This window comes from Lissotriton helveticus, chromosome 11, assembly GCF_964261635.1.
Source record: "Lissotriton helveticus chromosome 11, aLisHel1.1, whole genome shotgun sequence".
NCBI lineage: Eukaryota > Metazoa > Chordata > Amphibia > Caudata > Salamandridae > Lissotriton > Lissotriton helveticus.
Genome location: NC_136072.1, coordinates 550,011,544 through 550,038,497, shown reverse-complemented (window position 1 = coordinate 550,038,497; position 26,954 = coordinate 550,011,544). Strand labels below are relative to the sequence as shown.

The following is a 26,954-nucleotide window of genomic DNA, read 5'->3' as shown; positions in this document are numbered from 1 at the left end:
CTTTTTTACATGCAGAAATGGGGAGGCAGGAGACTAGCCTGAATCTGGAGGGTTTGCATGTATGGCCGTTCGTTCACCTATTTTTTTCAGATCTCTTTTTCGCAGAAATTGTTGTTAGTGTTCTGTGATGATGATGGACAACAATGTCCCGCCATATTAGGCACAAGTTAAGCAAGCAAATTAGAAAAATAGGGAACAAAAAAAAAAACCTTGCCTTGCGGCAGCACATCACCCCCACATCACAGATCAATACTCCTTTAAGAAAGATTGGTGTGAGATGTGTAATCCTGTATCGCAAGTGGTGATTGGAAAATATGCAGTGACAAGAGGCAATTGTGTAATTATCAAACATTTCATTGATATATAAACACGCTCTGGTGCTCTTGCCTCCGAAATATGTAAAACTCTGAATGTATGCTCATACCGTTTGGCATGTAAATGCAATTTAAATTTGTTGAAGAATGTAATGAAGCATGCCACTCATTAGTGGAATATTGCCTTCCTCGAGGGTTCAATATTCTGAAAGTAAAGGGTAATGTGTTCTCCACGCCATTTGCAAAGTGAGATAACGCCGCCAAAGAGCCACTCTATGGGTGCCCGTCGGGTATTGCAGCGCCGACCCGACGAGAAGCAGGCCCATAAGATGAAGCATGACACTTAGCTGGCTGGGTGTATGAGGGCTCTAGTTCCAACAGGAGGAATTCCCCTCCTTTCGACCTATCTTGATAAGCAACCCCTTGTGTGACGTTCCGACATATCTCCCCCTCTTCTTGACTATCCAGAGGAACTGCGTAACTTTTTTCTAATTATATGCCTGGGCATGTATGCTGGACCTCCATAAAAAAGCCCTACAACCCCCCCCCCCTTGTTGATTAATCACATACATGGTGACACTGCATGCGTATACACCATATGCAAACAAGTTATGACTGCGTCCAAAAATTGATGGCCCATCTCAAACTGCTAGGCCTTGTACCTTCTGATCGGAACACAAAGGCTACTTTTAGCATTGTTGAATTCGATGAGTCTGGTTCTGTTTTGAACCTTGTGGCTCACATGGGCCACGACGAGTAAACCACAGCCTCCTGCTATCCCCAGAGCGATAGGTACTCCGCTTACCAGCCCAAAGTTGTTGGTACGCTTCAGCCACAAAGTACTTGCAGAGATGGCGACGTGAGGAAGCACAACACTCTGCAGAGAGACATGTAATGACTCATTTCCTGTGCCCAGTATATGTGTCAATTTCCGTGCCCACACGCACTTCGCACAACTAGCACTCAACAGAAGGTGAATCTGGAAAAAGAGTGATGGTGGAACAGACATCTTGCATATTCATCCTGGGTAGGATTAAGCGGGGGCAGACACCTACGATTAAGTGGTGCCAAATATTCCTCTGTGACGTTGTGGCAAACTAGAACAAGGGCAATAATGACAGTGACAGTGGATCCAGCTGAAGCTCAACCAACTGAAATCTATACATTCCTCACCACGGAATGGGGCTTGACTGTACGTTTGGCGGAGATAGTGCCCCAGAAAACCATCAGATGTCTTCCTCCTTAAGTAACATGTACGTGTTTGTGATATTTGGAGTCTGTACTATGAGTGGCAATATATTATTGCCTAATATTACTTTATGTACCAAAGTGGGAAAGGGTGTCATATCGAACAATCTGTGGTCATTCAGTTACTTTGGGTGCTTGTACTCCCTGCAAACTGTTGCACTTAACCTCCAAGAGATAGCTGTGCTGTAACCTTTCTGTCTGTCTGTCTTTTTACTACATAAAGGTCAGAACAATTGACTTGGATGGTGCTGGTTTCTGTAAGCAACTCCTTTATTCCTTTGGCCACCCCAATTCAGTGGATTTGGGTTCGGTAGCAAAAAGGCAAATAAATATTCATTCTCTCTCTCTCTCTTTCTTATATCATATCTATCTCTATCGTGATCAAAGAGACTGTTCTCTGAAACGCGTTGGGATCGATGTAATCGTTTTGACTGTGTTCTCCGAAATGCGTTGGGATCGATGTAATCTTTTTCGTGTTGCAACATTGGAAATAAAATGGTAACTGTGATCTGCTGTGAGGAGACCTCTGGAATCTTTTTTGGTGCTCGATGTGGCACCAAAAGTTGTGCTTGGAAAAAAACATATATATAATGCTGTCTGTTACTGCTGTAATTGATCATTTGGACACAATGTGGGATGCCAGAAAATGTTGCGGCGTGTATGTGAGCAAGGTCATGCAGTGATCGAAACGCTCATTGGCTGATTCTATGCAAATACGTTTTGGAGATATTTGGAGTCTGTACCAATCAGTCTTGACCCTGTGCCTAATGGGAACAGTTCAGCCCGAACTGAAGACCAGGTCCTCCATGGACTGGAAACCAGCATCCTAGGACCTGTTTCAGGGTATCCTTACTGATGTGGGGTGAAACCCCGAAACCGGTCCTAGGATGCTTGTTTTCAGTCCAGATAGGACCTGGCCTGGCAGTGCGGGCTGGACTGTTCCCATGAGGCACAGGGTCAAGACTGCATTGCATATAGTGGGGTTCAAACTGGAATGGCATGGTGACCAAAACGCAGATGGATTTATGCCCAGATCAATTGTACTCGGGTGAATGTATGATATTGTTCTGCATTATTTCCATCAATTGTTCTTTTGGTGGTTCTCATAGTTTGAGCACTGGTTACCTGACCCCTAGTAGCCCAGTCAGCCATTCACAGTGACCACGTTCAGTTTGAGAGCATCTAAGAACCCAGCATTTTTAAATGCAAGATGGAAGCTGGAGTGGCATAGTACTCAGAAAGACCAAACCCAGGAGTCTGTACCTCAAAATGGACCTGGCGAGTTCAATATTTGGGTTTGGGAAGGTTCTGTCTGGGTCACACTGAGGATGGCGGAGTTGGTGGTGCATCCTCTGGTAGTAGGCGCATTGGAGCGAAGCAAGCACCCCAGAACTAATTCCAATGTACAACCCATGTGGCAACCCCAAACCTTCCCCACTTCTGAGGGCAGCCTCTACTCTCAGAAATCACTCTTTCTGCAATGCAGGACCAATCTAAGTTGGATTTCCATTGTCTCCCCCTCAGCCTTGGCGATATTTCTCTTAGCTACCATAGCCACAACCATCAGCCATAATTTTTAGTGTCTCGGACAATTCTACTCGCCCGGCACACACAATATATGCCACCTAGCCTCCAGTGGTATAGCCTGACACATCACTTCAGACACAATTTGCGTTACCCACTCCCAGTATTTTTGGATGCCAGAGCATCCTCCAGTGCATGTGGAAGAAGGAACCCTTTTCCTGACCGCGCTTGGCACAATGGTTCGTGTTACAGTGCCCCAGCTTATGTATGAGTGCTCTGGAGCAGTAAGACCTAGGGAGTTGTACCTGGCAGAATCGAGCCCGGATCGCCACCTTCCTCGGTCTTTTAATCTCCTCCACCCAGTCATCGTCCCCCAACATCCCAATGTCTGCTTCCCATGCCTCCTGCAGCACCCTTAGGCGGTCAGGTGCATTGTTCATCCTTTTCCTGTATATTAGGGATGTAGTGTCATTTATTAGTGTGTCTAATAGGAGCCTGTCCTCCAGGGGAGCATATTCCAGCAGCTTTCCCCTTCCGGATATGATTGCGCAGCGCGTGACCCAGCTCCATGTATCCGTAACGTTCCGAGTTGGCCATTAGGTATTTAGCTCGCAGTTCTTCCAAGGAGATTATAGCCAGTCCTCCCCAGACATCCTGAGGTGATCTATTCTCAGTATTCTCCACCTACTAAACCCTTGTAGGCTCCCCACCTCATGCAGAAAATGACTATCCTACGAGGTCCTTTCTGTTAACCTGTTCTACCATCCAAGGAGTTTAGTGGCCTCTCGCCACACTCTGACCCAATAGTATTTCTGATGTTTGGTATTGCCAGACCCCCCATGCCCCCTCATAGACACTCCTCTGGATCTTTCCCAGTGGTATTCTGGAGCCCCCCCATCCTGCTAGAGCTTCCTCAGGTCACTATGTACATCACAGAAGAAATCTGTAAGCTCCTCCAGTCTGCCATGTCCCTCCTCAAACAATGCAACTGGCAGCAGGTTATCGTCCAGGAAGTCTGACTTTGTTCTCGAAATAGTGATACCCAGGTATTTAAACTTGTTTTTGGTTTGAAGAGGGATCCCACAGGCCGGCAGGGAGAGGGCCCTGCCAGTAAAGCTTAAGAAAAGAGACTTGTCCTAGTTTATCTGGTACCCTGAGAAGCTACCAAAGATTTGGAATATGTGAAGTAGCCTGCCTTTAGTGAAGCATGGCTTTGTGGCATATACCACAACATCATCTGCACACAAGGATATGTGCTCCTCCTAGCTGCCATCTCCCACTATGCCCATCACCAAAGGATCTCTTCTAATCCAGACAGCTAAGGTTTTGAGTGCTAATGCGAACAGCATAGGAAATAGTGGGCACCACTTTTGTGTACCCTTATGAAGGGCAAAGGGACGGGAGGCTGTGCCATTCACTTGCACTCTTGCTAGGGGATCTGTGTATAGATGTTTTACCCAGGCACTGTAATGCAGGCGAAACCCAAACCTTTCCAAAACAGCAAACATGTAAAGCCATTCAGTTCTATTGAATGCCATTTGTGTGTCTAAGGACCGCAACATTGTCTCCTCCCCGCTTGTTTGGTCAGGTGCATAACACCATAAAGGCGCCTCATATTCAGTCTAGTACTCCTTTGGGGCATAAATCCTGACTGATCTGGGTATACCAGAGATGTGATAACACCGCAGAGCTGGGTCGCAAAGGCTTTAGCCAGAACCTTGGCCTCTGTTTAGCAAGGAAATGGGGCTCAACCGACAGGCCTTTTGGTCCTCAGGCCTTACTAGTCTGGAAGTCCCTTATAGATCCCTCTATCTCCTCAACTGTAAAGTCCTGTTCCAATTCCTCTCTGTCCTCGCTTGTCAATGTAGGGAGTCGGATGTCTTTAAGTAGGTCTCTGCAGTCCTCCCCTGTTGTAGTAGGACTTGACGTACAGAATGCTTCATAGTAGTCAGCAAACGCTCTCGCTATCTCCTCTTCCGCCCTGTTTACACGCTAGTGGCGTAACCTAGGCCCCCACACCCCCGCACTGCGGGGTTCCCGTGCTCCAGGGGGCATTACTCAGCACAGTACTCTGGCTTGAGAGCGCCTGACTGACTCCAGAGGTCCCTCCATATACTTTGCAAGGGGGGCCCAACGTTCGTTACGCTACTGGTACATGCCCCTCGGAGTCTTGAATGTCACCACTCAATTGCAGTCCCTATCCCTCCTCTCCAAACAGACTCCCATCTTGTTGCCTTTATCTCCCAGATCATAGAGCCGTCTTTGCGACACTATTGCCTGAGTCCTGGATGCATTTTCTGCTAGATGCCTCATCTCCTGCTGCTTGAGACTGATCCGATGTCTCACCGGAGGATCAGATTGCTCACCAGCCAGTGCCGCTGCCTCCAAGCTGGCCACCTTTCCCTCCAGGGTTTCATATTTAAGAAGCTGTTCCTTACTATGTCCCGTAATCAGTGCCTGAGCATGACCCCTAATCACAGCTTTCAATGCTTCCCAAAGGGTACGTGCCAAGTCAACCGACCCTACGTTGTCTTGGAAGTACTGCTCTGTCCTCTCTAATCTGACCAACAAACCCTTTGTCCTTAAATAACCAAAGATCTATTCTGGGCGCCAGTGTATTGTCTTTCAGCGGGCTCTGCAACATCACCTCCACTGGCGAATGGTCCGAACTTCTCTCGCTCAATGGGTCGTGTTTCGAAACAGCCTGGCACTCATATTGTGCATCAGCATGTGGTCTTAGCGAGAGTAGCGGCCAGAATGTGAATTGCCTTGCTGTAAGTTTATGTATCCGCTACAGGTCCGTCAACCCCATGGCCTCCTCAAAGGCCCTCAGGGGGAGTGGGAGGGGGGACTCTGGCTCTATTCCCCTATCTGACTTTAACTCCCTGTCCCACTTTGGTTCAATAGTCGTGTCCATATCCCTCCCCCCATTACTAGGATGCCTAGGGGCAAGTCCACCAATAGGGTGCTCAATGCTGGCAATGTGTATGAATGTAGTTTTGGCGCCACATATACCAAGCATATATTTAGGACTTGTCCCTCCCACTTATCTTTCCATGGGGTAATGCCAGATCCTGTCCGAAACCAATAAAAGAGAAGTTTTGACCACTACCCCTCTCCCCTTGATCCCGCTGTGAATCCCGCATGTGCAAGGAGCGTCTATCCGTACCTATCCAGGGCTTTATACCTATTTCCCTTCAGGTGCGTTTTCTGTAGCAGTACTATATCCGGGGCATGTCTGCAAAGGTACTGCAAAATCACTGTGCTCTTTATTCGATTGCCCAACCCATTTACATTCCAGGACATAATTCTAAGGGTGGAGGTCCCCGGGTGCCCTACATGGTATGGCATTTGTGTTTCAACTCTATTCATTTGGTAAGCCATGGCAGTCTAAGTATACTCTGGTCTGGTTTGTGTGTCACTTCATTTTAGACATAGTGCGAATCCACCACCTCATCTCTCCCTATCCCCCAGAGTAGTCCCCCCCCCCCTACCCAGCCCCCCCCCATGTATACTGCAACTAAGCTTAAGAAAGAAGAACTAGGAACGGTCCCCCTGGTGTGGACCTTATAGTAAAGTCCTCAACTGTGCAACTCCCACCCTGTTAAGTAGGTTTTGAACCACCCACCTCCTCAACTTGCAAGAACGCATGTCGCCCGTTGAACATTGTTAACATTAAGAGGGTAGGCTAGTGTCATTAAAATGTCAAAGCAAACACAAGGAGATGATGGTCGGAGCGCTGAAACTTTTCAGACACTTATCCCCAGTCACAGATCTGTGTTTAATCCATCATCGTTATACATCGTGCTGAGTCAACCGACCCTACGTTGTCTTGGAAGTACTGCTCCGTCCTCTCTCTAATCTGACCGACAAACCTTTTGTCCTTAAATAACCAAAGATCTATTCTGGGTGCCAGAGTATTGCCTTTTAGTGAGCCCTGCAACAGCACCTCCACTGGCAAATGGTCCGAAATTTCTTTCGCTCTAAGGGTCGTGTTTCGAAACAGCCTGGCGCTCGTATTGTGCGTCTCAGCGGGAGTTGCTGCCATGCACAGCTGAATAGAATGTGAATTGCCTCTCTGTAGGATTATGTATCCGCCACAGGTCCGTTCACCCCATGGCTTCCACAAAGGCACTCTGGGGCTCTGGCCCTGGCTCCATTCCCCTATCCGACCTTAACTCCCTATCCCTCTTCATATTCATGTCCATATCCCTCCCCATTAGGAGGATGCCTAGGGGTGGGCAACACTGTTCAAAATGATGGCGCTTCCACGATTTTTATATGTCCTGTAAAAATATGCCATGTAGGGTGCCACCTGAATTTTTTCGGAAAGTAATTTGTGGAAGATCAATTTTATGGGAAGGGGGATGCCAGAGAATAGCAATACACAAACTACAGAGGTGAGTGTTCAAGGGTGCATTGGCAATCCCAGACATAAGGAAGTACTACTGGGCTGCTCAGTTGGTTACAATCAATGAGTGGGTATTCATAGGACAAGATGAATCCGCCTATAGGGTGGCTCATCATTCGATGGGGCAGAGAGGATACTCAGCTGAACTGTACCATAAGCGGGTAGGAACGCAGCTACCACCACATACCTAACTGGTGATTAGGATAGAGAGGGAGGCAACACATTTTTTGGGTTGGGACAGAGAAAACCCCCATTGTGGGATAGCGACCTCCTAAGGGAGGAAGACGTGTGAAGAGGGCAGAAGATGACTGAGTTCCAAGACTTATAAAAGGAATATGAAATGCCTGACTCTGAACACTACAGACACATTCAAATAAAACATGCACTACAATGTGCCATACCAGACGGTGAACACATAGCGCATTATGCACCCCTAGAGTACAGAATCTTATTAGATCGTATGACGTCTAAAGCAACGTCTCTTGTATATAAAACATAATGAATAATACACCTGACCCGTTGGCGTCTCTTCGAGCGGTATGGGATACTGACCTTGGAACAATGGAGGGCGACGACTGGGAAGAGGCGATACAGAGCCCTAGGGAGGTGGCAGTACGGGCGAGATTCCATCTCATACAATTACGTATATTGCTAGATCCTATATATCTAGAACACTCTTACACTGAATGAACCACAGTGACACGGACGTATGCACACAGAGTTGTGGGGCAAAGGGTACCTGCTATCACATGCTATAGAACTGCCCCTATTTGCAACAGTACTAGAAAGAAATAACACAGATAATGGCTGAGGTATTGGGACAAGAAGTCCCTATGGATGCCAAATGGGACATACTATGTGTGATAGGAGAAGATAGACGGCCTAAATATGTAACGCTCTGGCTTAAGACAGCAGACATTGTAGCAAGAAGGAACATAGCAAGGGCATGGGGAATGAACCAACCACCAACGGTAATTCAGTGGAGCGAAGAACTGGATTGGTGCTGTGCAGAAGAAAAAGTGGTGTTTCAGAGCTGAGGTTGCCCCAAGAAATGGGATAAAATTTGGGGTTGCTGGACAAATCATGGAGGTCATTGAGGCTTGCATGAATCTTTGTTTACAATGCATGAAGGGTTCCTTTCTAAAGTTAAGAATTGGAACCGTACTGTGGATGACATTGAACTCGTTAATGTAATACCATATAATAAATATATTGAGTGAACGCTATCCCTATATATGTATGAAGACCTCAATCTGTTATATGATATCTAAATATATTGGCAAGCTTGTCAATAAAAATTATTATTAAAAAAAAAGTAAAACACACTATTAACTGTATTAGGTTCAATTCCTTATATCAATATATAATTTCCTACAAAATGCAAAAGTTCTTCTGGTCTTCAGTACGGGTTCCATTATGGGTTACTGGTGTTTATTTGATATTTTGTGGTCTTTTGATGGCACCCGGATACGGAAACCTAAGTTTGAAGAGCCACTCTCCTAGGTATGATGTAATGTGAAATTAGTTTTATAGTCATTGAATTGAGTTTCACTATATCTGACACTTCTCTTTTGGAGAAATCTGTTCAAATCAAATGTAAATAGATTGTGGATGTTCCTAGGTATGGGTTGGATGCCTCCATTTGACTATAATTATCATTTAGATAGTCGGGACATGAGGTAATCTAGAATGGAATAATTTTTAGTAGACACTCCTAGGAAAAAAACACATTTATTTCAAGAAACCGTCAGACTTAAAAGAGTTTGCCAGAAGTTAAGATCATGTGTGTAGCAGTGACTGCCTCTGGCTACCATTAGTTAACACTACTGAATATGTCACTGGGAAAATCTCATCTGAAGTGATGCAGTAATAGCACTTTTCTGGTAATTTAAATTTTCTCCTACACTCTTTTAATTCTGAGAAATGGTGTGAAGACATATGGTTAGTTGGAAACCTCTGATGCAACCACATTGTCACAGGTGTGTCTCCGAGCTACAGATTTTTTGCTCAAATTATCTGTGCCTCTGTGGGAGCACTGGTTTGTAGTTCATATCCACTTAAGTGACCTTGAGGTGTTTTTGTTGAAATGCCTTTCAGGGGGGTAATGTTGCTCTTTAGGCTGGCATGTCAAACTCATTAAAATGCACTTTAGCTGTAGTTCATTGTAAAATTGGTTGATGACTTAAGGTCAACATTGCCAGTTTATGAAAACATTACAAAAATCAGACACTGCAGGCTTCAGATGTCGGTCAGTACTTCTGAATTGTTCTCATCCTTCAGGAGAAAAACATGTACACAAAATAGGAAACACTATATCAAGTGTGTAATCCTTGTTGAAGGCCTTGTGTTGTTGTTACAAAACGTTTACTAACAAAAGTCCATGGTACCTTCAATCGTTTATTAGACCTTGCGAACCATTGAGGAACCTAGGATCAGAAAGGGAGATGCCTACGATGGTTCCCAGAGTCAAGAAAGTGCGTATAGGTAGGAGCTCTTTTGGCTACTTGGCACCAAAATTAAGGAATGCTGTGCCCCTTAACGGTTTGTCAAGCCCAGCCAGAATGTTTGTTTAGGGAAAAACTTACAACTTGGTTCTTCAGCTCAGGATGAAAAGAGGTTTAACAGTTTTAGGCCTGCAGATACCTATACCCAGCTCTGGGAGGGTTGTATGTTGGAACAAGTTCCTCGATGACTACTCACTAAGCTATGCGGTCTGTACTATGACCCCGTCTCTTCGATTTGTGTTACCACTCATTCTTTTACCACATGTTTTTGTGATAATGGAATGCATGGTAAACCACCCCCTAAAATCTATTTCAAACCCATCCCACTCCCTAAAATCTACCCCGTACCCCACCTCCCACCCCCTAAAAACTTAGATGAACCCCCCAACCTCCTAATAACTAACATTAACCCCTCCCACCCCCTAAAAACTATCAGGAATCCCTTCCACCCCTTAAAAACTAACACCCAACCCTCCATCCCCACCCCTGAACCCCTCTTACCTTTTCTGTTTCTCTGACGCACCTTGGAACTGCCCATCCGGAACACTAGACTGTCTTAGCCTGAACCATGCACATGCATGGTTCAGGCTAGGTCTTTGTTTGTGCAAGTTGTTCGGCTTGCGTGACTCCGGAACTCCTTGTTCTGGAATCATTGTTAAGGATGTTCCCCCTCTGGGACACCTCATATGAGATAGCGATGCGCTTTAGAAATCTCATTATTATTATATTTTTAAATAATATGATTGAGCATAACGTGATATGTCATCTGTCGACCTGGAAGCGTTGAAAATTGTGGTGAGCAAAACTAATGAAAGCAATAAGCAACTGAAAAATGTGTATTGGAAACCCATGGAAATGTTGGTTAATAGTGCAAATAGAGGCGATTTCTGACTGCCACTGCTTAATGAGACACAGATCTGAGGTAAAGTCTGTGAGGTATCAGGATGGGTATTATAGCTGATGGACGCATTGATTGAGTGCCATGTGTGATGGAAATCCCTGGAGTGTCTAACTGGCACTAAAAGGAGCAGTGACAGACCAGGGGTATTGGGTAGAAACAGAGTCTGGTAAGCAAAGCTGATGGAAAAAGTGGCCTACAGCCAAGTGTTTCAAGAGATCACAAAGATTTGTCAGTGAAGTAAATATGTCCAATGACCAACTGCTACCCATGTTGAAAGGCTGCAAAGGGCTTGAAGTGTTTGTACCTCTTATCATGGGTGCAGTAGCATTCTGTCAAAGGGTAAGGGACACCATAGAGGACTTGGCAACCATGGCGGAGTGAAAGCAGATGCTGTCAAGCCGGCTTATGGGCAGGTGGCCAACTGCTAGTTGCGAGGTAAGGCCTGAAATGATTGTTGATCAAAGCTAGTGGTGTTGTGACAAATGACCAGGTGTTGACTTGAGGCCATGGGGTTCCTGTGTGAAGAGCTACTTGACCGGTGGCAGACAGGCATGTGATATTAAATGCTATGATACTTATAGTTAAAAAGACTAGAGGGAGCAGTTGTAGAATGCCAGGCGTGATAGTAAGTCCCTATGCACAGACCTAGTTGTGAGTAGCGGCTGGACTTTTATATCACCTTTCTTGGTATGGAGCACTTGGTTGTCTGTGCACATGGTTTTGAGAAGGAGTTTGTTTTTCCTTGTTGGTTTGATAAGATATTTAATTAAGCGATTGCTCCATTTCTGGGCTAGGTCCATCCCATGCACTAGGTGGAAATATTTATCCTTCAGTTGTTGGTCTTGCACAAGATTACGCAGTGAAAAATGTAGTTGGTTGCCTGGTGAGAAGCAATCAGGGTATGTTGATAATCCTTCCTTAGGAGTTATCTCTTAGGAGGTAGAATGAATGAATGGACAAGTTATTACATTTGGAGAGAATTGATTAGGGTCATATTGTGTAAATTTTTCTATAAGTGCACCTTAAATGGAAAGGAATGTATACAAATTGGTAGCATGGTAGTCCTAATTGAAGGCACGTCTCTTTAGTTGTTTGGTTACCAAATGCATTTCTTATTGCTGCCCATCACACATGTTGTGTTTTATATAAGTATGCCAATCCTTTTCTCTCTTGCCTCTCCATAGCTGTTCCGTTCCCTCCTACGTTGCGACTCCCTTTGAAGGAAGTGTTTGAGGATGGCAGACCCCGGCTTGATATCTTAAAGACGCATTTTATAAAAGAGGGCCGGCTGGAGGAGGATGTTGCACTCAAGATTATTGATGATGGCGCTGCCATTCTCAGGCATGAGAAGACAATGATTGAAGTGGAGGCACCCATTACAGGTTTGATCACCTTAATTGTTAGCACATTAATAATAATCACAATTTACTATAAGCTAGTAGGCCAAGTTAAAAAGACAACAAGAATACAAATGTTTTTGTGATTACTGTGTGATGTAAAATGTTTGTTCACCTACTGTCCTGTGACCAGGAAAGATGTAAAATGTTTATTCCCCATTCTCCAATGTTGGTTACAGTCTTTAGCAGGATACAATGTGTATCGGATCAGGGTAGTAGCTGTGTTCAGATCAGTAATTGGACTCCATTAATTTATTTATTTATTGAAGAGTTTTATTTAGCGCTGGCCAGACCCGATGGTATTGGAGCGCTTCACTGCATGGGTAAAAACACACAGGTTGGCAGTCGTAAGCATATTGATTCATGGCACAATTGGAAGTCTTGGCGCACTGAACAACAATTGCAGGAAAGGAAGACACAGAGAATCACAGTATTGAGCACATTGACTCGAGCCGAGCCTACTGTAGGGAGGGGGGGAAGAGGGAGGGGTCAGGAAGGGGATGAGTTAGAAGTCTTAGTGACGAAGTGTCTTGAGTCCTGCAGTATGTAATCTTAAACGTTTCGGCAGAGGCTATCCATTCAGGAGAGAACGGTTGAGGAAGAGGTCTTTGAGCTGCCTTTTGATTGTATAAAGGAGGGGGTAGTCCTGATGTGGACTGGGATGGAGTTCCAGATTTTGGACGCATTTCCAGAGAAGGATCGAAAAGCGTTTTTTTGTTTGCGGATTTTCTGCGGGATGAGGCTCCTTGTCTGACCGGCCTTCTTGAGTTTGGCGGCCAGGTAAACAGGTTTCCCTGTGTGCAGGGCTTTGTGTGTGAGGCAAGCCATTCTGGAATTGGCACGCATTTCAATTGGGAGCAATTTTAGCTCTGAGTGCGGGCAAGATGTGATCATACTTCTTTACTCCATTAACCGTTCTAGCTGCTGCATTGAGAGTTAATCTGAGTGAGAGGGGCTAGTTGGGATTTTGCTGCACCTGTGTAGAGGTATTCCCGTAGTCTAGTCTGGACAGCACCAGGGATTGAGTAGCTTGTTTAAGCTCGTTAGGCGGGATGAAGGGTTTTAGTTTGAGTAGCTTCAGGTTGAGGAAGGAGCTCTTTGCTGTGTTTTTGATGTGTTTGGTCATGTCGAGTTATGGGTCAAAGGTGATTCCCAACGATTTTGTGGAATCCGCCAGGGTGAGATTGCCATTTAGAGCATCAATTGCTTTTAGCCATTCTACGATTTGGGGGTTCTCCTCTTTGTTGGAGATGAGGAGGGATTTCCGTTTTGTCTTTGAGTTTCAGGTGGTTTAGTGATAGCCAGTGTTGGACTTCTCTTAGAGTGTCATTGAGTTTATAAATGTCATCTATGGAGGAGGTTTCAAGGTAGACCTGCGTCCGCGTAGAGGTGGTAGGGGATGTTTCAATGTAGATGTTGAACAGTTGAGGGGAAAGAACTGATCCTTTTCGGGACACCCCTGCTGACGGGATGTAGGTCTGATGAGAAGTTTCTGATCTTTATTCTGTGGGTGCGGTTCTGGAGAAAGGAGGAGAACCACTTTAAGACCACCTCTTGTGCACCTACCCTTTCTTGAAGTACCTTGATGAGTAGGTTGTGGTCCACTGTGTCGTAGGCAGCTGATAAGTCCCGGAGTATGAGTAGGGAGCATTGGCCTGCATAGAGTGATTTGTGTAAATCGTCAATGACATTGAGGATCGATGTCTTTGTGCTGCAGCACTTTCTGAAACCTGATTGGTGGGTGTCTAAGAGGTTGGCGCTGTCTAGTGTGGTGAGTCAGTTGGAGGAAAACACACCTTTCCAGGATTTTAGCTAGGAGAGGAAGATTAAAGACCAGTCTGAAGTACTTCAGATCATTAGTGTCTAAGCCCGGTTTTTTCAGTAATGGTGTGACTTGGACTACTTTGAGGCAGTCCGGTATGACTCTGGTTGTAAGGGAGCTGTTAATGATCTTGGCCCAGAGCAGGGCTAGGTAGAGATTGAGCTTTTTGGCCAGCTGGGCCGGTATTGGATCCAAGGCGTGTGAGGACGGTTTAGAGGTGGAGATCATTTTGGCTATGTAGTTACTTGCTTCATAACTTGGGAGATGGTAGTTTTTCACTTGGCCCCTGACACTGGTGAAACTGGATGAGCCCCCTGGGGGATAGAAATCCAGGTCACTTTGCCTTTATATACTAGCATTTAAAGCTGCTACAGCTGGAAGAGTATTGCTTTAATCATTTAGCTTTAATCACTAAAGTGGTTGGAGTATGTAGTTGCGTTGTACAGGGTGTTTCAACTTGTTCCATGTGCTTCATTTCCAGTATGTGGGGATATTCACGGGCAGTTCTTTGACCTGATGAAGCTTTTTGAAGTCGGAGGCTCTCCGAATACCACTCGCTACCTCTTCCTGGGAGACTACGTTGACAGAGGCTACTTCAGTATAGAGGTGAGTTTCATTTGAGGCTCCATTCTTTTAATATCATAGTGCACATTGATCATTTCTTAACACAGACATGCCACACCACAGTGTTTTTCCTTGGCACTTGGAGTTGTTTTTATCATGTTCTATTTTGAGCTGCCAGAGATTGGCTGTTGCTCATAACCGACTTCTATGTTAGGGTGGGACTAAACCGGAGTGAAAAGGAAGTTATTTGGTGAGCGCACTGGGACCATTCCAGATGCCACTCGACTAAATTGAGCGTCAGTTCTAGAATTAGAATTGAAATCGAGCAGTGAAGTTTACTTGAGATATGTAGAGAAATTTGTGTTTAGCTTATAGATTTTACCAAAGGATGTTGCTGTGGCATTCTTATTTCATCCATATTGATTTCTAGTTACGCCCAGGAAAATATGGCTGAGAAATTGTGCTAAAGATTTATGCATTTTGAAATTAGTCATTTTGACTTATTCCCGTTTAAGTCTAGAATCCAAAACTCTGATTTATGTCAGTGGGACACCAGCGCACCCTCACCTTAGGTGTGCACAGTCTCCTCTGTTGTCATGAAAGATGGCAAAATGATTATCAGGTCTAAATAGACTGTTAATAAACAGTTTTGAAGAAAACAAAACCTTTAACAATCTTAGCTCTGTTACAAATAGCGTACAGCTGGTCAATGGAAAGAAGATGCATGTAGCCTACTTTTCTCAATCCAAGCAAGAATAACTGATGTATTTTACTTTTTAAAATAATGCTGTTATATACAGGGATTAAACCAACATTTAGTATGACTGATGCAGTCTTAATTCCTTTTTAAGGAAGAAAAGGTAATAAAAGAGAAGGTGTCTAGATAGGCTTCGAATATTTTCTTTAAAGGAGCAAGCAGTGAAATTTGCCACAAAGCTGTGTGAACATCATAGGCAAGGCAGAAATACCAAGGCTTTTCCAGACGTGTGCTTGTGAATGGAAAACCTGACTTGGTTATGCTATTTTCTTTTCCCTAAAACCAGGCTTCTCCAGTGGCCATCCAGATTTAAATTTGCCACTTTTTAGGATGCCTGAGATAATATAGCTCAGAATCAGAAATGGCAAGCTAAGTGTTTAGCATTTTCGGATCTCTGTTTTTGCTCGTTTTTTTAAAACTCTTTGCACTTTATCACTGCTAAACCAGTCTATATCAGACTGTTCCCAACCACTCAGGTGCAGTTCTGAGCGCCAGATCAGAAGCACTACCATAGTGACCATAGTGACTTCAGGAAGTGTACCATTTCCCTAATGCATACCCATGATATTGTCAATACCCATTAGTGGCAGTACGTCTTGGAAAGCTGAGTTGTCCCACTCTGCACATATTTCAGTCATTTATTATCAAAATCTGCGTTCCCCCATAATACATGTGCAGGTCCACAATACCCATCGCTCTGTAGTAGGTTGACCATCTACATTTGTCGAGTGTTTTGTGTGGGGACGGCCACCTAGAGAAAGGAGTGGACCCAAGATGCAAGGTCTCTAAACCCCTGGTGTGGAATTATCAAGGGGAAGTTTTGCAGGATGTAGAGAAAAACATTGGAAGATCATCATTTTAAAATGAGCTACTCTACCTAGGATGTGGAGAGGGAGCTTTCCCATTTTGTGAGATGTCTCCTCATCTTAGCTTTCAGAGGGGAGAGGTTCAGTCTCCGATCCCAAGGCAATATGTATTCCAATATGTTTTCCAAGGTTTTGGAAACTCGAATGTAGTATTGGAAGACTGTTCTACCAGTCCACAGTCCCAGGGTCTTCCTTAAGTAGCTTGAGAAGAGATTTGTCACATATGACTAAGTCCAGATGCGTCCCTGTAAAGCTTCAAGATTTGGATGAGACCGGGTCCTGACGTTTGGGAATCGAACCTGAAAAGCAGCACGGCATCAGCATAGAGTGCTGTCTTTCCTTTATGCCCTCTTCCCACTGCAGGCCCCACACTTACGCATCGCTGCTAATCCAGCTTGCTTAAGTCTCTATCGCCCGGCAAAGAGGAGTGGTTTAGCGTGCAAGGTAGCCTAGTTTCCTCCTCTATTAGGAACTGGTTCAAACCACTCGTTTTACTTGTTCTTGCACAGAGGGCATTGAGTAGAGAATATTGACAAAGTTCATAAAAAGGCTGTCAAAACTCAAGTGAAGGAAAAATTTCTCCATGAGACCAGTCTAAGGAATTAAACGCCTTTTCGAACAAAACCAAGAGGAGTTAAATAAGCTTACCTGTGTACTGAAGAGCTGTCTGGTGGTCCGTAATTTCTGCATGCTGCATTGGAGAAGCAGGAGTAGTTTCTCTTTCTCTCTCTCTCTCTCTCTCTCTCTCTCTCTCTCTTCTCCTCTCTCTCTCTCTCTCTCTCTCCTCTCTCTCTCTCTCTCTCTCTCTCTCTTTCTCTTTCTCTTTCTCTTTCTCTTTCTCTTTTTCTCTCTCACTCTCTCTCTCTCTCTTTCTCTCTCTCTTTCTCTCTTTCTCTCTCTCTTTCTCTCTCTCTTTCTCTCTTTCTCTCTCTCTTTCTCTCTCTCTTTCTCTCTCTTTCTCTCTCTTTCTCTCTCTTTCTCTCTCTTTCTCTCTCTCTTTCTCTCTCTCTTTCTCTCTCTCTTTCTCTCTCTCTTTTCTCTCTCTCTTTCTCTCTCTCTTTCTCTCTCTCTTTCTCTCTCTTTCTCTCTCTCTCTTTCTCTCCCCTCCCCCCCCCCCCCCCTCCGAATGGGGAGCCCATGACCCTGCAGGGCGGCCTCTTCACCCGGGCACGGAGAAGCCCGGTTAACTTTTCTTGGCAAGAAACAACACACAAGAGGCCCACTCGAGGAGACAGCATGCATTTAATCAGGCAGAGTGAACAGAAATTCCAATGTCCCAACTAGTTTCGGCTCGAAGCCTTGTTCACGGGCAGGAGTAACAACAAGTGTCTGTGTTCACGCATATTTATGACGTGTGTAGGTCAACTGACTGTTCTTGGACTACTGCACCCAGAATGCACCTTACTGCACAGGTAAGTGGTAGGAAAGTTCCATCTGTCGTAGCTGTAAGCACAATGTACTAATCAGCGTTTCGGTGCATTCGCAATGATTGGAAATGTAACACCAAGTGGTGAGCAGACAGGGTTCCAAGTAAAAGCACAATGCTGAGTTAACGTCCTGCTTGATGCTCGTGCTGACGTCTCCCCAACAATTGAGCGGAGAGTCATCTCCAGTCAAATCCCTTTCAGCGCTGCCGTCAGTTGAACAAGTGATGAACCTCAGTGGGCCGGGCGGCAGCGTGTGGGTCAGTCTCACTCGTAGATTTATCTCACAAGAAAACCTCAGAATGGGGAGCCCATGACCCTGCAGGGCGGCATCTTCACCCGGGCACGGAGAAGCCCGGTTAACTTTTCTTGGCAAGAAACAACACACAAGAGGCCCACTCGAGGAGGCAGCAATATATAGATAGATAGATAGATAGATAGATAGATCTATCTCACAGAAACTGGAGGTAATACATGGAATGGTTTCCAGTAACCAACAGTGTCAATGATACTGGGCTAACCACTAAAATTGGGTTCCTCGGCATTGTGATGCCCGACATAAAGTGCTGTAGCGCTTCTTCAGGGGTTGCAAAGGTTATAAAAGCGTAATTGCAATTATCATTTTTGCATAAATATTTTACTTTGCCCTAAGTTGACCCTGTGTGCTTTATGCCATCGCTACAAAGAGGGTGAGCTCAGGTTAATTTAGTTGGGGCTCTCTGGCATGTTAGTGTCATTCTTCCTTGAAGTGGACAATCACCCACGCCAAACCCACGTTTTTATTTCTCATTCACCACCAGTCTGAAGTACACCTATTTTTCCCTGTAAACCAAGTAGAGCGGGTCAAAGTGAATCGTCGGGTGAAGGGTAGGATAGCCCCAGCCCCCCAAGGGGTAAGTTGCTCTCAACTTTCCGTGGATAACCGGGAGCTGCGTATAACTGAGACGAAACAAGGAGGGTAACCCATGCAGCTCTAAGAGATTTTTAGGTGTAATCCTAGGACCCTTGAATGCTGTGACCACCTCAATAAGAAGCTCCAAAGCTTCTCCTTGCTATTGCTTGCAGGAATCCTTAATGAATCCATTTGAGATACATAGAACAGGGAGTCAAGCCACTCGAGATTCGATAGGGGGGTATCCCCCACCCACTTACGGCAGGTTTCCCTTCTAGCAAGTAAGATAGCATAAAATAGGGACTTTCTTGCTGGGCACTGCATGGCCTCTTCTACTCCAAATATACCCCAAAAAGAAGCTTACCTTGATGTTGCCCCCCAACAAGGTTGCGATTATCTTACCCACTTCCTCCCAAAAGTTTGTTAAGGCTGTGCACTGGTAAAACATGTGGATAGTGAAGGCGCATGCTAGACCACACTTCTTGCATTTGACGTCAAGTTTCGCCATTTTAGACAATTTTTCCGAGTTATGTAGGCTGTATGGAGTGAAAAAGAATTGTTTCTTCTTTATCAAGCAGGTTTTACTGTCGAAAATAAAGTGCGCATTGATACTTGCCATGTATGCTGCAGTTGCTCCTTCGGCAAGTATTCGCACCATAGACCCTCAACCAGGGTAAACTCTTCATCAATAGAGTCCTGAACAGCCCAGTACCACATGAAAACATCCTTATTCCCCAGAGGTTTTCCCAGCAATTGGTCTTCCAAGATATGTCCATTGCCCAATGGGAAACTGCCAACTATTCTCCCAACTTTTCAACGGAATGTTTTTAAATGTTGACAGTTACCCTCCCGTAAGTTTGTTCTGTTCTGCGGGTTGGGGAGCATAGGAGAGAAAAACATTTAAAAAATCCTCATTCACCTCAATAATGCATCCAATAGATGTAATGGATGATTTGTCTCAGTCGAAAGGCTTAGGGACAGGACAAGGGAGATGGGTATTCAGGTATTAACATGGAATGTTAATGGTTTGCGTGTAATAGCGAGAAGGGATAGGATCTTGCAATACCTTAGGGACTTTTCGGCACAGATAATAATACTGCAAGAAACGCACTTGGTAAAGAGCGAAAGTATAGAGATTTTTAAGAGGCAGTCATGGGTCCAACAGGCTGTTTTGACAGAGCAGACTGCCAATGTAAGAGGAGTCGCAATATTAATCCGAAAGCAGGCGATGGCTCATATCCTAGAAACGGCAATGGATAAGAGCGGTAGGTGGATAGTTGCAAAAAGAAAAATATACATGGGCAGATGTTAACGCTGGTAGGGTATTACAGCCCGAACATGGACGACATTGAGCCATTAAAAGGAGTTTTTACAACACTGCTGGACTTTCACGGTCCAACAAATATGGCCGGAGATTACAATGTAATAATTGATTTAAAATTAGATAAATCCAAAAGGAATAAAGCAATTGCCACTCCCAAATCACGTTTGGATTTGAGAATGATGATGCAGCAAACCTCCCTCTGTGATTTGTGGAGACCGAGATCGGGTGATCGGCTTGGGTTCTCTTGCCAAATCCACTTTCTTTCATCTTATCAATTTAAAAAACAGGTTTTGGCAAGACTCTTGTGATATGTTTGAAGTATTAGCCAGTTTTGGATGCTTTTTTCCCCCAGCGAGTCTTACAAAATTTCCGAAAAGACAACTTTAACACCTAGCCATCACTTTTGCCTTTGGTTCGTCAAATGTTCATATTAAACAAGGGATACTTTGCTTTTCTTCTTTCCAAATCCCTCCTTTGAGGTAGAGGGAATTTTTCATAACTCAGACATTTGTATGATATGCATGTCCTGTCTACAGGTCAAGCTGGACCTTTAATCTTCTGACTAGCTTTTTACTACCTCAAGTGTTTATTCTCCCAGCAAGCATGTTTTAAAGCTTGTGTTGCACGCTTGGTGGTGTCTTGCATCTTATTTCTTTTTTTTAATATTTTTATTAGTTTTTTGTGGCAGAGGTAAGTTACATTTACAAATACAATTGCAACAATAAATAAAGAAAAAGAAAGAAAAGGAAGAGAAAAAAAAACCCAATTAATAATGCCTAATAAAACACTAAGGTACTTAAATATGCAATTAGTATATACAATAACAAATCGGTAATTTACACGGTGCCCCAAGAGCGGGAGGGGTGGGAAGTGGTGGTGGTTGTGGGGAAATGGTGAAGGAAGAAGTGAGATTTCAAAATAGACAGTAAAATCAACAATTGTCAATCATTTAGTAATGTTACAAACACTGTACATTGAAATGAGACAAAAAAGTTCATGAATTATTCAAAAGAATCGACAGCCGGCCGCGATCTCACACGGATTCACTCCGCGAACGATCCCAGCCCGAGCACGGTTCTGCCTGATCCCGACGGACTCGTCTCTAAGCCGTACGCATCCGCACGGCTTCTTTCGGATTCAATTATTGTGGACATATCCTTATCCTTCTCCAAACCGTCACGGACTGTTCCCCAGCCGGACGTTCTTTCATGACGGCAATCTGATTTTACCTTACTTGTCTACGGTTCACCTGGACCCCTACCACTAACGCCCTGACATCTATTGTTGCTCACACGGGTGTGTGCCCCTCCTGTCCTGATGAAGACCCTCCGGCAAGACAAACATTGATGTCTGCACCTTCGAAAGGGTCGAAACGTCGACATACGTCTACCTTCCATCGCCAACTCCACTCCCTACTACTCTCATTAATTGAACTTTTTGGAGGATGGCTTCTTTTGAATAATTCATGAACTTTTTTGTCTCATTTCAATGTACAGTGTTTGTAACATTACTAAATGATTGACAATTGTTGATTTTACTGTCTATTTTGAAATCTCACTTCTTCCTTCACCATTTCCCCACAACCACCACCACTTCCCACCCCTCCCGCTCTTGGGGCACCGTGTAAATTACCGATTTGTTATTGTATATACTAATTGCATATTTAAATGCGTATTCCCATTGTGAAGTAAAACAGTGTGGATTCAAGTTATGTTTCTTTGATTATTTTACATGGTTGTGTTTACATTTTCCACTGCTACTGGGACCCCTCTTTCTTCACTGCATAGCCAACCCAGGTCCCCGTAACGTTAACTGGGTCAACCCCCCTACTTATAATCTAATAAAACACTAAGGCACATACGAGTTGATTAGAATACTTCTACTAAGGGGAAGCCCCTCCCTCCGTATCCCATAATCAAATGACTGGCATTTATTACATCAATAACTTTTTCAGATCCAAGTTTCAATTGGGGACCATAATTTTTGAGCAAAAATCTTTCTTCTCCGTCCCTTAAATTTATAAACAGCCTTTTCCATCCTATATATATTTAACAATTTAGATTGCCAATGACTAAGAGTTGGGGGGTCCTTATCTAGCCACCGTGAGGTTATGCAAGATCGAAATACAGCCATAGTTATAAATAGAAAACCTTCTTCAGCTGCCGACAGTAATTCAGATTCAGTTTGGATTCCAAAAATTATAAGTGCAGATGATAAAATCACATTAGTTTTCATCACAATATTTAGAAATTCTTGAACTTTAGATACAAATTGCGTCAACCTAGCGCAGCAAAAAAACATATGGTTTAGATCAGCAGCAAAGAGCCCACAACGGCTGCAGTTTGTACCTTTAAGTGCTTTCCATTTAGCGAGTTTTGACGGTGTATAATACAAATCCAAAGCAGACATAAAATGCTGGCTTTTAAGAGAGCCATTAACTAAAACCCTATTACATATTTCAAAAGCCCTAGAGACCTCTATTTCCTTGATTCCCAAGCTTTTTTGCCACTTCTCCGCATAAAAGACTAAATCATCTTGCATCCTGTCTAACAGTTGATAAACGACACCTATTCGGTTTTTCTTTCTACAACTCTCTAAGACATCTTTTGTCTGCATTAAATCAGTATATAATAAATTGTTGGTTTCCAAAAAGCTACGGATCTGCAAAAATTTTAAGAAATCACCCCTTATAAGTCCAAACTTTTCCTGTAATTCTGCAAATGAAGCAAGAGAACCATTTTGATAGAATTGCCCCAACAGATAAACCTGCGAGGTTTGCCACCGATGCATAGCGGAATCCGCAAAGATCCCAGAAAGAGGACTATTCCCATAAAGCGGCGTATAATAATTGAGCTTTGGTAAAAGGTGAAACTTCTTATTTATTTGTTTCCATATCTGAAATACTGATATCATTATCTTAAATTTGTTTTTTTTATAATAGCTCGGTTAAAAAAATTTCACCAAACATTGTCTGACCTCCTCCCCCAACAGCATTTCATATATGGATGGTGTCATGGATGTTTCTAGACTGAAATCATGAAATAATAGAATCCCCATAAGTTTAAGTGTGACTGCCCAATAATAAAGGCGAAAACTCGGTACCCCGAGGCCGCCACGCAGTTTCGGCAAAATACACCACTTTAAAGATCTTCTAGTACGATGATAGCCCCATAAAAACCTAGATACCATTCGATCAATTTTGTTAAAAAGGGAAGAAGGAAAAAGAAGTGGTATACTGCGAAAAAAATAAAGATATTTCGGAAAAATCAACATTTTCACCACATTTGTACGGCCATGAAGTGACAAGTGCAAAATATTTAGCCTTTCTAATGTCCTATTTGTAGAAATTAATAATGAATCCAAATTTAACCCAATTATGTCCTCCACCTTAGCCGAAATAGTTACTCCAAGGTATGTACCTGTAGAAGCTAAAGCTATACCTGTCGGTTGACCGGCAGATGAGTGTAGAATTTGAGTTTTAGAGATGTTAAGCTTATAACCTGATAATAAACCAAACTCCTGTGCCATTTCTATAATTTTAGGTATAGCTAAAGCAGTGTCTGAAGTCACAATGGCAACATCGTCTGCGTAGGCGAAGACCTTGTGATCAGCATTTTGCACTTTTACTGGTGGAATCCCTGTCTCTTTAATAAGTTTATTCAAATATGGTTCTATATAGAGTGCAAATAATAAAGGGGAGCAGGGGCAGCCCTGCCTTGTCCCCCTAGTGATCGAAAAAAAACAGAGATTTCTGTACCTATACGAATCGCTCCTTTAGGGCTGAAGTAAAGCGCCTGTATGGCCATAATAAACTCTAGCGGAAGGCCCTTCCAAGCCAGAACAGACCACAGGAATCTCCAGTCAACCCTGTCAAAAGCTTTTTCAGCATCCAGCAAAATAACCCCGACTGGAGATTCCGTGGCCTGCGCCCATTCTAACAAAGAAATGACACGCCTTATATGATCTGTCGTGTCTCTATTCTTGATAAAGCCATGCTGAATCTTAGATACTAAATCAGGCATCATATTATTTAATCTGTTTGCCAAAACTTTAGAGAAAATCTTACTATCTGCTGTAATGAGGGATATTGGTCGGTATGAACCTAGTTCTTTGGGCTCCTTACCTTTCTTACTGAAAACTACGATTGTGGCCAAAGACCATGAGCTAGGTGTGTTCCCTTGGAAAGCTTGATGGAATATCTTAAGTAGCTCTGGTTTAAGCATGTTCCTATAGGTACGATAAAATTCAAGAGGGATTCGGTCTGGCCCCATTGCTTTCCCAACGTCAAGACTGAGGATTGCATTCTCAATCTCCTCCCATATAATAGGAGCTGATAAAAGAGATCTGTCATCTTCAATCAACTGTGTATTTTCAATATACCTCAGATAGTCCATTGGATCACTATCTTTATTAGTTTCATTATTGGTATCGTTATATAATACCTTATAGAAACTACTGAATGCCTTTAGAATCCCTGCTTTAGTCTCCTGAAATACTCCGTCTAAGTCTTTAATTCCCATTATTTCATTTAGCGTTGTTTTCTGTCTGAGCCGTTGAGCTAAGATCCTCCCTGTCTGCTCACTATATTCATAGCACTCAGCTCTATGTTGTTTATATTTGACCGCTACCTGGTCTGCAACATATGAGTACAAAATGGACCGCTCAATCACCAGACGTCGCTGGGCCTCATCCGAACCTTGCTTGTCTCTAAGAGCAGAAGCGAGATTAACTTCAGCCTCCCGGACTTTATCTATTCCATCTTTAAAATCAGCTTGGTTCTTCTTACGTCTGAAATTGGAGAAACTGATTGTTTCCCCACGAACAATAGATTTAAAGGTATCCCAGACAACTTGTATTGAAGCCGTCCCATTGTTCCGTTCAAAAAAATCCATAATTATTCCAGCCATGAATTGAAGATATTCTTCATCAAGTAGTAGATTTCTCTGAAATGACCACTGTATATTAGGTCTTACACATTTAGAGGGTAAAGATAATTCCATTATAACTGGTTTATGGTCGGAGACCAATTGTGGTAACACCTCGATCTTCACGTTCTCCATAAATGAAGAAGAAACAAAAAAATAATGTAAACGGAAAAACTTTCGATGAGGGATTGAAAAAAAAGTATAACCAGGGTCATTATTTTGTAGTTTATACCATGCATCCACTAGCCCGTTTCCTAGTACTAGTTCTCTTAGAGCTCTATAAGTCCTCATTTTACGACCACAATATTTCCTCTCAGACCTAATATTCCAATTCGCTTCAATGTGAATATTCAGATCCCCACATAGGATTATAGGCTGTGGCCAGGTTGAAATTTCTGCATTAACAGTGTTAAAAACTTCATTATCGTCCAGATTGGGACCATAAATACAACAAACGGTAAATTTATGTCCTTCCACAACTAGTTCGACAAGGCCCCATCTTCCCCATTTATCCGCTAGAGTTCTGAGGCATCCCCCCACCCCTTTCTTCATACAGATTGCAATGCCTCTTTTAACACCCATTTGTTTAGAGGTGACTAAGAGTTCAAGCCCCAGATTTTTTAAAAGGGCTCGTTTATCCCAGGGAACGTGGGTTTCTTGTATACACAAGAAATCGACACCTAAAAATTGTATTATTCTGCGGAGAACCCCTACTTTTTTCGGGTCATTAAGGCCATTAATATTCAAGGTACAAAATTTTATTTTCTTATCCATCCTGTAACAATAACCAAAAAGGACCAAAAAAATCAACCAAACGTAAAATATGTGTTGATGTCCACACACTAGTAACTACCTCTGCCTTACACCCCCACCACCAGCCCCATCCCCAACCCCACCACCCCTCACCCAACCAGAACCCCCCCCCCCCCCCCTCCCCAGCATATGAGGCTCAGGGACTACCAGTTCCTGGATCAGATGGAGTACCGCGTCCCCTGCCCTAGAGACCCCTCCAGGGGTAGAAAGAGAACGGTTCATACATATGAAGTCTCTTTGAAAACACAAAAGATGAAAAGATACACATTGATCTTCCTAGAATACTCTAATACAACAGCTTAGCCAACTCAAAAAAATATGCATTATGTCATAGAGCATCATAAAGTGTCCAAATATTCCTTGGCTTTAATTTCCGAAAGAAAAAATTTCGTCTGACCCTTAAGTATGATCTTCAATTTAGCCGGATTTTGCAAGAACACTGTGGCTCCCTTCTTCTGAAAGTCTGGAATAAGTTGGCGTAGTTGCCATCGTTGAGACACAGTGGTCTGACAGTAATCAGGTCTGACGAAAAACTGGCAGTTCATGCCTTCCGCTTTTTTATCAGGTCTTGCTAATGAAAAAATTGCTTCCCTGGCAAGAAAGTTATTAAAAGAAACCAAAATGGCCCTGGGATATTCCTCTTGACCTTGTCGTGGTTTCCTAATTACGAAAGGAAATCTATGTGCGCTTTGCACTTCCTTAGACCAGTCCCACATCGTCAACTCAGGGAAGGCACTCTTTAGTAGCCCGATGATGAAACCCCTGACATCGGCCCCTTCTTTTTTCTCGGGTACACCCAAAAAACGCAAATTGTTTCTACGTGCCTGGTTCTCCAAGCTTGCCAGTTTATCAGAAATGTCATCTCTGTGGGCCTTAATGTTAGCGACTTCTTGCTTTTGTACTACAGTCTCATCCTCGAGAGCAGATATCCTCGCCTCTGACTCCGTGACTCTATCAGCTGTCTCTGTGCACAATTTGATGGCTCTGCGAACTGCGTTTTTTACCTTTGAACACGTCGCCTGAGTACGCTGGTTTTCTGCTTTGCTTTCGGCGGTGTCTTGCATCTTAAAGTGGAATTGTTCGACACAAAGGAATCTACACTCTTGCTCTTTAAGACTGAGGTCATTTCAGTGTTTCGAGTGCTTTGTCTCTTAACATCTGTCCACAGTTGCCAGATGGATGGTTCCATCAGTGGTTTGTTGCATTATTTCTTCGTTGTTTGTTCTAACTCTGACAGACAAAACAGACAATATCCTATGAAAAATATA

General features: G+C 43.6%; 1 protein-coding gene across 3 annotated transcripts in view; it reads left to right on the top strand.

The window, feature by feature from the left end:
* The window catches only part of PPP3CC (protein phosphatase 3 catalytic subunit gamma), a 776,740-nt gene that overhangs the window by 329,201 nt on the left and 420,585 nt on the right, over positions 1-26,954 (top strand). For all 3 annotated transcript variants that reach the window (XM_078666300.1, XM_078666301.1, XM_078666299.1), the window contains 2 exons: positions 12,087-12,284; positions 14,603-14,727. In XM_078666300.1, coding sequence (XP_078522426.1) covers positions 12,087-12,284; positions 14,603-14,727 — 323 coding nt within the window. The remainder of the gene's footprint in view (positions 1-12,086; positions 12,285-14,602; positions 14,728-26,954) is intronic.